The 11,519-nt window shown below is 36.1% G+C and overlaps 1 protein-coding gene across 1 annotated transcript in view; it reads right to left on the bottom strand.

The window, feature by feature from the left end:
• Positions 1–10,414: 10,414 nt before the first annotated feature.
• Positions 10,415–11,519, bottom strand: part of LOC107596052 (F-box only protein 15-like) — a 5,798-nt gene continuing 4,693 nt past the window's right edge. The window contains exons 7-8 of the mRNA XM_016286658.1: positions 11,334–11,453; positions 10,415–11,233 (exon numbers count right to left, since the gene is read on the bottom strand). Coding sequence (XP_016142144.1) covers positions 10,964–11,233; positions 11,334–11,453 — 390 coding nt within the window. The 3' untranslated portion in view covers positions 10,415–10,963. The remainder of the gene's footprint in view (positions 11,234–11,333; positions 11,454–11,519) is intronic.

Genomic DNA, 11,519 nt, shown 5'->3' with positions numbered 1-11,519 from the left:
TGTAATGTAATGTTAATATAAATATGACTATTAATGTTATATTGTGTAATGGTAAACAGAGCTATAGATTGTGAAATTAAATATTTCTGTGTGCATTAGCTATAATTATTGTAACGAATCAGCTCATGGGAAATATGAATAATTAATCATAACTAGTTATAATTAATTATGAATATTTTAGATCCGCTGTAGATATTTAGCTGACCTCAGGGTCAACAGCATACCAGCTAATATAACACCTGCTAATTATTGTTAATTATCATGTTAACATTGATCAAATGGTAAGTACATGCAAATAATAAAATGTGAAACAACATATACACTACCATTACATTTTTATATATAGATATTCAATTACTTACAAATTACATTGTCATAAAAATTTATATTTCAAATAATAATTATGTTCTTTGGAATGTTCTACTCATCAAAGAATCCTGGAAAAATATATATATAATAGTCTCCACAATGTTAACCCTATTATGTAGCATAACTGTTTTCCACATTGATTAAAAAACTAAGAAATGTTTTTGAGCAGCAAATCAGCATATTAAAATTATTTCTGAAGGATCTTGTGACACTGAAGACTGGTGTAATGGCTGCTGAAAATTCAGCTTTGCCATCACAGAAATACATTACATTTCAAAATATATTCAAATAAAAAAGTTATTTAATATTTCACAATATTACTGTTTTTACTGTATTTTTAATCAACTAAATGCAGCCTCAATAAGCAAAAGACATTTTAAAAATATTTGAAAATCCTACCGACCCCAAACTTTTGACCAGTAGTGTAAATCTAACCCTAAAAATATCAGCTGTTGTTTAACACGAGGCTGCAGTGTTAACGCACCATAGAGAACTCCTAGCATACACTCTTAAAAAAATAAAGGTGCTTCAAAAGGTTCTTCAAGTGATGCCATAGAAGAACCATTTTTGGTTCCACAAAGAACCATTCAGTCAAAGGTTCTTTAAAGAACCATCTCTTTCTTACCTTTTTATAATCTGAAGAACCTTCTTTCACCCCAAAGAACCTTTTGTGAAACAGAAAGGTTCTTCAGATGTTAACGGTTCTTTATGGAACCATTTAGACAAAAAGGTTCTTCTATGGCATCGTGAAGCACCTTTATTTTTAAGAGTGTACCTGATACAATAACAAACAGCTATCCCTGGTTTATGCAGAGCCATTTGACCGGCAAATTCGATTGTTCATGTCACTAGTGCAGGTCAGATGGTTTACAGTAAATTCTGAAAAGCAGAGTTCACAGAAAGGATCGTGGCATTGATGAATGTTGTCCTGCATGTCTCAGGTAACATTGGCTAATGAGATATGGTTTGTATTTAGCCACACAGGGTGGCATACAAAACTGATGACGCGTCCTGGAGATTCACAGTCAAGGCCACTGAGGATTCGTCTCCCTCAGGCTACAGATATGCTGGGTCATTGTTTCTATATACCTATGGCTTAATGTCACCTAATACCCTGTAAAGGTGGGATCAAATACATAACATTACATGATTAAAGTTTTAATTACTATTGTAGACGTCACCAAAAGCCAAAAATGGCCTAAGATTGCCAATGAAAGCTGACCATTAAGGCCTGACCCTTCTTGACATAAAGTACGAGCTGAGCCCATGACTATGTTTTAGCAGCATAATGTAAGCCTACCAAAATGCATTTTCTAAAAAATCCTACCGACCCCAAACTTTTGACCAGTAGTGTAAATCTAACCCTAAAAATATCAGCTGTTGTTTAACACGAGGCTGCAGTGTTAACGCACCATAGAGAACTCCTAGCATACACTCTTAAAAAAATAAATGTGCTTCAAAAGGTTCTTCAAGTGATGCCATAGAAGAACCATTTTTGGTTCCACAAAGAACCATTCAGTCAAAGGTTCTTTAAAGAACCATCTCTTTCTTACCTTTTTATAATCTGAAGAACCTTCTTTCACCACAAAGAACCTTTTGTGAAACAGAAAGGTTCTTCAGATGTTAAAGGTTCTTTATGGAACCATTTAGACAAAAAGGTTCTTCTATGGCATTGTGAAGCACCTTTATTTTTAAGAGTGCATATGATTTAAAAAAAAAAAGAAATTAACACTTTTAACAAGGATGCAATAAATTGATCAAAAGTAACAGTAAAGAGGCGACATTTATAATATTTGCATAAATTATGTACTTGTAAACCTTCTAAAGAGTATCACCGTTTCCACAAAAAATAAGTAGCTTAACTGTTTGGAGTATTGATAATAAGAAGTTGGTTCTTGAGCAGCAAATCAGCTTTTAAGATTTCTGAAGGATCATGTGACACTGAAGACTGGAGTTAAGGCTGCTGAAAATTCAGCTTTGCCATCACAGAAATACATTACATTTCAAAATATATTCAAATAAAAAAGTTATTTAATATTTCACAATATTACTGTTTTTACTGTATTTTTAATCAACTAAATGCAGCCTCAATAAGCAAAAGACATTTTAAAAATATTTAAAAATCCTACCGACCCCAAACTTTTGACCAGTAGTGTAAATCTAACCCTAAAAATATCAGCTGTTGTTTAACACGAGGCTGCAGTGTTAACGCACCATAGAGAACTCCTAGCATACACTCTTAAAAAAATAAATGTGCTTCAAAAGGTTCTTCAAGTGATGCCATAGAAGAACCATTTTTGGTTCCACAAAGAACCATTCAGTCAAAGGTTCTTTAAAGAACCATCTCTTTCTTACCTTTTTATAATCTGAAGAACCTTCTTTCACCACAAAGAACCTTTTGTGAAACAGAAAGGTTCTTCAGATGTTAAAGGTTCTTTATGGAACCATTTAGACAAAAAGGTTCTTCTATGGCATCGTGAAGCACCTTTATTTTTAAGAGTGTACCTGATACAATAACAAACAGCTATCCCTGGTTTATGCAGAGCCATTTGACCGGCAAATTCGATTGTTCAAGTCACTAGTGCAGGTCAGATGGTTTACAGTAAATTCTGAAAAGCAGAGTTCACAGAAAGGATCGTGGCATTGATGAATGTTGTCCTGCATGTCTCAGGTAACATTGGCTAATGAGATATGGTTTGTATTTAGCCACACAGGGTGGCATACAAAACTGATGACGTGTCCTGGAGATTCACAGTCAAGGCCACTGAGGATTCGTCTCGCTCAGGCTACAGATATGCTAGGTCATTGTTTCTATATACCTATGGCTTAATGTCACCTAATACCCTGTAAAGGTGGGATCAAATACATAAAATTACATGATTAAAGTTTTAATTACTATTGTAGACGTCACCAAAAGCCAAAAATGGCCTAAGATTGCCAATGAAAGCTGACCATTAAGGCCTGGCCCTTCTTGACATGAAGTACGAGCTGAGCCCATGACTATGTTTTAGCAGCATAATGTAAGCCTACCAAAATGCATTTTCTAAATTGTTCAGTTAAATCACTTTGTGCTTGTTCCAGTAAATGGCTTTTAGCTTTCGAGGTCTTAGTTTTTGCTATAAATGGCAATAAAAATAATTCCAATGTAAAGCAAATTTAGACTTATATATATATATACATACTGTGTATACTATATATATTTTTTTTTCTCTGAAGATTTCACACAAACAATTTTCTAACTGTATTTTGTTGTGACCTTCTTTCCTTATTAAAATGTTACCCACATTGCTAGTGACAGTCGTTAAATCATGGTATATGGTGGCTTTTATCTGTTCAGCACAACTCTTGAGCGAGGTTAAAAGAACATTACCTCTCAAGGTGCATAACTGCAAGTCATTCATCATGCTAATATAAAAGCTCACTGATCATCCAGTGTGGCGACTGGGCTGAGGGTCTCTGAGTGTGATAGGATCAATCACCATCATAGCTGAGATGTCTCCTCATTATGCACGGGGTGTTCCAACACCACAGAGCATTATAAAAAATGTAGCATTTGGACCAATCAGACACACAACTTTTTGTTATATTTAACAAATAATATCGAACTCCCCATCACCTAACCAAATGGCCAATTACGAGGGTCTATGGACCCTTCCCCCGAAATGCACCTAACACCTCAGAAAAGCAGAACAGGCCTCTGGTTCCATGGTAACCAATGCTGATATCACTGGTTTTATGGCCTAAAAGGAATGCAGGGGATAAACTCCCTCATTTTCCTCATAAGAAAGACACATAATGCCCAGAGAAATGGACTGTTCTCTAATTAATTCATAGGAAAACCTTTCTTTGATTGAATACACATATCCTTCAGGCCATTGTGTATATTATTGCTGTTACAGCCCACAAGTACCACCACATTCCCATATTCTGTGCTAAAATTGATCTTTTATATCTATCTAGGACCAGACTCCCTTACCAGAGACCCAATCACATCTACTGTTGGAGAGAACAGCAGAATGTTCTCAGTAAATGGATAACTAATCTAATCGAGGCATATCAGCCAATGCTGCATTTTCATGCTTTTCATGGGGAAAACATAACATAAATTAAATGTGTTCACGATTATTACAATCTGTAATGGTGGGAAAACCATTAGCGAGAGATGAGCACCGCTCTGCAGGAGCTGTGAATGATAAATTAGGTTTGTTTGGATGAAATGTGACAGCACACTCAAAACATGCTTTATTTATTTATTTTATTTTTTTGATGCAGTAAATTGTTGAATATTGTAAAATATATAAATATCATATGGAAATCAAATGTACTATAATAATAATTAAATTTTTTAAATAATATAGTAATTATTTAAATGTAATAATTTAAATAATTCATAATTCAGATTAATTTATTATTATTTTTAGTAGTAGTAATAAGAGATGTAGTAGTTATAATAATTACTAGTAAAAAAAATAAACAAATATTATAAACTACTGTAAATAAACAATATTTTTTTCCTAAATAATAATAATAATAATAATAAATTAGTATTATTATTATATTAAGCAAGACAAAAATTTAAAGAGATAATTGGCGTCAGAACACAGTGGTTAGTGTATATGCATGCAACCCTGCTCAGAGGGATTCAGATTCGAATCTGAATCATCATCATCATTGTTTTTGCTAGGAAATCTTAATGTAATTACAGCATGTTTAAATAGATCATTATTATAAATGTATTTATTCTTATAATTAATAAGAGATTCTTAATACTACTACTAATCTGCTGCGGACTCTTTTGAGTATTAATTCTTTTCTGCTTCTTTCAGCATTGTTGAAGAATATTCTCCACTGTCAATGATCTAACCACTTGATGCGGTATCAAGCACCATTGTCATGACAACAGCCATCACTTGTTGTTTGGTCACAGATCTGTTAGGTTTCTACATACTGTACTATAAGAACAGGGCAAATAAATGGCCTACAGTAAAATCATTCTCTCCTCAATTTGTTCATTTACATTTTACATTTTAATCATTTAGCAGGTCCTTTTATCCAAAGCAACTTACAAATGAGAAGAGCAAATAGAAGCAATTTAGACCAATAGGAGGGCAACAGTATACAAATGCTGTAACAAGTCTCAGTTAGTATAGCACAGTGCACATACCATTTTTGTTTTTTTTTCCATAAAAAGAGACAAATAGAATAAGAAAATGTTAGCATTAGTTAGTTAAGTGCTGACGAAAAAAAAGTGTCTTTTTTTAAGATGGCCAATGACTCAGCTGCTCGAATTGAGATAGGCAGGACATTCCACCAGCTTGGAACAGTCCAGGTAAAGGTCCGTGAGAGTGATTTCATGCCTCTTTGGGATGGTACCACGAGGCGTCATTCACTTGCAGAACGCAAGCTTCTGGAGGGTGCATTAGTCTGAACTATCAAGTTTAGGTACTTTGGTGGAGTGCCAGTGGTTGTAGGCAAACATCAGTGCCTTGAATTTGATGTGAGCGGCTATTGGCAGCCAGTGCAAACTGAAGAAGAGAGGTGTGACGTGCGCTCTCTTCGGCTCATTGAAGACCACTCTTGCCACAGCATTCTGGATCAGTTGCAAAGGGTTGATAGTACATGCCGGAAGGCCTGCTAAGAGAGCATTACAATAGTCCAGTCTGGAGAGAACAAGAGCTTGGACAAGGAGTTGTGTGTGTGGCCTGCTCTGATAGGAAGGGTCTAATCTTCCTAATGTTGTATAAAGCAAATCTGCAGGACTGGGTCGTTGTAGTAATATGGTCTGTGAAGCTTAGCTGATCAATCAATCACAACTCCAAGGTTCCTGGCTGTCCTAGAAGGTGTTATGGTTGACGAACCTAGCTGTATAGAGAAGTTGTGATGAAGTGCTGGGTTGGCTGAGACCACAAGCAGTTCTGTCTTCATAAGGTTGAGTTGAAGGTGGTGGTCCATCATCCAGCCAGAGATGTCTGTCAGACAGGCTGCAATGCGAACAGCTACCGTCGGATCATCTGGTTGGAATGAGAAGTAGAGTTGAGTGTCATCAGCATAGCAGTGATAGGAAAAGCAATGTTTCTGGATGACAGATCCTAATGATGACATGTAGACGGAGAAGAGAAGTGGTCCAAGCACTGAGCCCTGAGAAACCCCAGTAACAAGAAGTTGTGACTTAGAAACCTCCCCTTCTCCAAGACACCCTGAAGGACCTACCTGAGAGGTAAGATTTGAACCATTGGAGTGCAGTTCCTCAGATGCCCATCTTCATGAGGGTTGACAGGAGGATCTGGTGGTTGACTACGTTGATCCAGCAAGATGAGTACTGTGGATTTGGAACCTGCTCTTGCCAGTCTCAGTGCTTCAGTAACCGAGAGCAGGGCAGTGTCAGTTGAGTGGCCGTTCAGCATAATGACCATCCTTATAATGACCATCACACACAATAAACAGAGCGGACATACTGAGCAGACCGTTCGCATATGCTTCCCCCGTAAATGCTGCTTATTTGAGCATCAAATCTATCTGCATCAGCTGTACTAAAAGAGGAAGTATTATACAAACATGATCTGTTTATTCAATGTGTGATGCTGATGTTTCTCAAAAAATCAGACCCATAAAACAGTAGTGTTGGGACATTTTCCATAATTCACTGGCTAAGCTAATGCACACAAATCAGCTTGGCGCCATAAACCTCACTCATAACACTAGTAAACACCCCAATGTGAGCAGAGGGAATAGTGCATTCATAGTAGGCCTCCAAACCACAAAGCTATCCATCAATGCATGGCACTGAATAATGAATGACCGCTAACAGGAGTCTGACGCGAATAAAGACAGGAGCATTTCCAGATGACCACAGCATCAATAAATCTGACGTGCCCACCAACACTTCCATTACATTCTTCATTGGCAGCGGAGGAGAAAACGATCTACAGCAACACGAGCTCACAAAGAACAAGGCGACAATCTCCACAGAGCTGGAATCCAGGATCTGCTGTGTGTATTTGCAGTCACTCAGATCAGTGAGCGCTCGCCGTAGGTGCAAACCACCGCACCAAAAAACAGGAAAAAGAAACTACAAAACAATTGTTCTGTAAACTCTTATGGCAAGTTGCTCTAAGGCAAAGCCTTCTTCAAAACAGAAACGAAAAACGACATAAAATAATAATTAAAGTAAAAATCAAAGAAGTATGATATCTACTCCAAAAAGTTAATCTTGTTCATCATTTTTTTTTTTTTTTAACTGTCAAAGCATTACTGGCTTTTTTTAACTGTCAAATCATGTATTTGGTTATTTTATGCCATGGCAATAATTAAATCATCAATATATATAAATAAATATATATATATATACACACATTATAAAAATATAAAAATTCTATAGGTTTTCCTCTTTGACACTTAACTAAATACTCTTTTAGAGAACTTTCTTCATAAATTAAGTGTATTAACATATTAATCTGTCATCTCATTCATTTGCACTCATCTAGCCATTTTTGAATGTAGGAACGCATCCTGCATGAATTTCCTTTCCACAGTTTCCTCTGGATTGGGATATGAAGGCTTTATTTTCCGTGCAGCTGCTTTGGAATAATATGTATTGTGAAAAGCTCTATATAAATAAAACCGACTTGACCTGTCTCGCTTTTACAATCCATATAATACACATTACACCGGCTACATATCTGCATCTCCAGGCCCGAGCGGAGCAGTATGCGTGAAGTCTTTTCAGTCAGCAATGAGAGGTTATACTTACAAACTCAGAGACAAGAGTTTTCTGATTTTGACAATTTGCTCAAAGCAAAGAAACTCTCTGCACATTTATGAGGACTCCTGGGACCAACAACAGGAGGCTGAGTGAATTTAAAAAACAAACATAAAATAATCCCTAAATATGATTGTAAACTGGATTAGACAGAAATGGGAGTTCACATTAAATGCTTTTAAATCCTTCTGGAACCAAGGCAGCACAGTGATGCTTTTCTGAATGGGGATATTAATACAACTAACCTTCATCACAGACTGCAATAGTTCACTCAAGGTCTGTTAACAGTGCAGAGCAAAACATTTTTATTTTTTTGTCAGCTATATACAAATAAAATAATTGTCGGAAGGTGGTATTAATATTAATCAGGCTTGAGCCAGCATTAGGCTTAATTAAAGCCCATTGTGCCTTATTGACAAAACGTTTGTGGTAATAATGTTTTTTTGACAGAAATTAATACTTTTATTCAGTAAGCATGAATTAAATTAATCAAAAGTGGCAGTAAAGACATTTATAATGTTACAAAAGATTTATATTTCTGTTCTTTTGAACTTTCTTGTCATCAAAGAATCCTGTATCCTATATACAGGTGCATCTAAATAAATTAGAATGTCGTGGAAAAGTTCATTTATTTCAGTAATTCAACTCAAATTGTGAAACTCGTGTATTAAATAAATTCAATGCACACAGACTGAAGTAGTTTAAGGCCCAGAGGGGCTTGCGTACAGTAACCAAACTATTAAGTTATTTTAGATATATTTCAGTATTAATGTGTTAACAGAGTTACTAAATGAGCAGTGTAAGGATGTGCCTTCGTTTAAATGGCAGCACAGAGCGGTGTTACACAGTGAAGGCTGCGGCCTCGTTAGCATGTGACCTCAGTTTGGGATGACAGAGAATTAATTGTAGCAACAAGGTCCCGCCAGATCGGAGTTAAATGTTAATCAGGGGGGCGAGAACACTGCCAAGTTGCTGCAAAATGCCACTGGGAGTTTTCAGCTGCATGTTAATAAAATTATGTGATTAAAATCACACTGTGTGGGCTAAAAAGCTGCACTGATTCATTCAAGCATAACTATTTATTTGTGTGTTTGTTTTTTAGGGGGGGGTTCAATTTTCGTTCAGCCACTTTGATAAATGATTTTGTTTAAGAGGCTGATTTAATCCAGGTCTCAGCTGCATGGTCAGTCGTTAGAGATGCCATTAAATGGTAAAAATGGCAGCGGTTTCCTTTCCAAAGATCGAAAGTTCAGTTAGTAATCTAACTTATTTTGTGCTCACAATAACAAAGTATTATTTTATCTGTAAACTGTAGCTTTCTGACAATCTCAGACACATGTATTACTCTTTGTAAGTCCCCAGTAGTCCCTTAGTGCAAAAATGTAATAAGAAATACTGCATTAGTCTTCTGTTCTCTGCTGATTAATATCTTAAAAAAAAAAAAAAAAAAAGATTGGGGCAACATAAGGGGTATTAACCTTCAGGCAAACCTTTAATACAGCCTCAGACATGACAAGAAGCCAATTAATTTGAGCCTACAGAAAGAATGGATCTGGATCAGAGTCACGACACAGAATATGTTGAAAAAAGCAGTTTTTAAGGTTAGCTTGACCTCTAAGGAAAAAGAGAGAGCACTAGGCAATCCATTTATTTAATGGTTTTAATTAACTATAATAATCGTTTTTTCATCATTGGTTTCAGTAAGTAGTTATTAGCACAATTAGCACAATAATATTGAGATGCTTGGTGTCTTTTTTAACAAGCAGATTAGTTTCATCATTAAGGATCTTTCAGCTCAGATCTGATGCTAAATTGAAAGATTTTTTTTTTAAAGGACTTGGAAACAATCCCAGCTTGATTACTGTAACTATATGTATGCAGGCCCGTCTCAATCTCATGTCCAGATGGTTCAGTACACACCAGTGAGACTTTTAGTGAAAATCAAACATAAGAGATCACATCTTTCTTATCAGAATCAAATGAACTATTACCAATAATTACCAATTAGCTTATACACTCTTAAAAATACAGGTGCTTCAAAAGGTTCTTCAAGCGATGCCATAGAAGAACCATTTTTGGTTCCACAAAGAACCATTCAGTCAAAGGTTATTTAAAGAACCATCTCTTTCTTACCTTTTTATAATCTGAAGAACCTTCTTTCGCCACAAAGAACCTTTTGTTAAACAGAAAGGTTCTTCAGATGTTAAAGGTTCTTTATGGAACCATTTAGACAAAAAGGTTCTTATATGGCATCGTGAAGCACCTTTATTTTTAAGAGTGTAGTTATAAAAGCGGCCCAGCGTGGTATTTCTGCACAATATATTTGTAAATTCCTTCATGCATACTCTGCCCCAAGGTTATGCAATCAACTTCCTTCTGTCCCGTTCACGCTGTAAGGGAGATTTCTCAGTTCTGGAACCGTTTCCCTGCTCATATTAGATCCTCCTCCTCCACTGGCAATTTGAAATCTGCTTAAAGGTCCATTTTTACTCCTTAGCTCTTGATTCTATGGAAGTTTTTTTATGGGTTTCCTCTTATTCTATTATTTAGGTTTGATCAACTTGACATGAATATCCCTCTCTTTGTGACAGGATGACTTTTATAGCCTGCGATTACAAATATAAAGATCTGTGAAAATGTGTATTTATGTGTTTGGTGATATTAAAATGTATAGAAACATTCAACCAAAACATTAACCTGACAAGAAAAAGCTACAATAATCTTGACAGGAGTTAAATCTTGCTACAATCCTGAGTTACTGCAGCGTCCCTGCTTGTTCATAAGTCAAATATAGTAAAACGGTCGTCATACAAACTGAAATGGCATACGAAGGCTTCAGTAATCTCTCCCAAAGTGCTTATTCACTTTGGCGACAGCAATGTAAATCACTAGATTTACCACAAAATACTGGTCCTTATTCTCCATCTGCTTCAGCCTCATCTCAACCCTCCCCTCTGAGTCTTGGTATAGAATGGAGAAACTCCCGCCATCAAAATCATAAGATACTGTGTCCTGACTGGCTTTTGTCATCACAACAGGAGCGCTGACACACCAAAAAGGCTGCTTGGCTTCATCCCATACAGTGAGGCTGATCATGCAACAGTCCTGAAGACAGCAATTAGACCATGAAATACATCCTTACATAAGTATTAAAATACTGTGAATAAAAAGTGAGGATGATTGGACCAGTGTGGTGATTCTGTACCTTGATAGTTCCATGTAAAGCTTCAGTCCTCCAAGGCAAGCTGACGTCTCCAACCAGATGAATATTTGGAGATCTGTCATTCTCACTGATCACTTCCAGTGGAAGATAACCATCAGAAATCTGATCTGGAGAGTAAAAAATAGGTATGCTAAGGTACTTTGCATAATAATAATAATAATTATTATT

Source organism: Sinocyclocheilus grahami, unplaced genomic scaffold (genome assembly GCF_001515645.1).
Source record: "Sinocyclocheilus grahami isolate Dianchi unplaced genomic scaffold, SAMN03320097.WGS_v1.1 scaffold213.1, whole genome shotgun sequence".
In the NCBI taxonomy this organism is placed as follows: Eukaryota; Metazoa; Chordata; class Actinopteri; order Cypriniformes; family Cyprinidae; genus Sinocyclocheilus; species Sinocyclocheilus grahami.
This window is presented reverse-complemented; position numbering and strand designations above follow the sequence as displayed.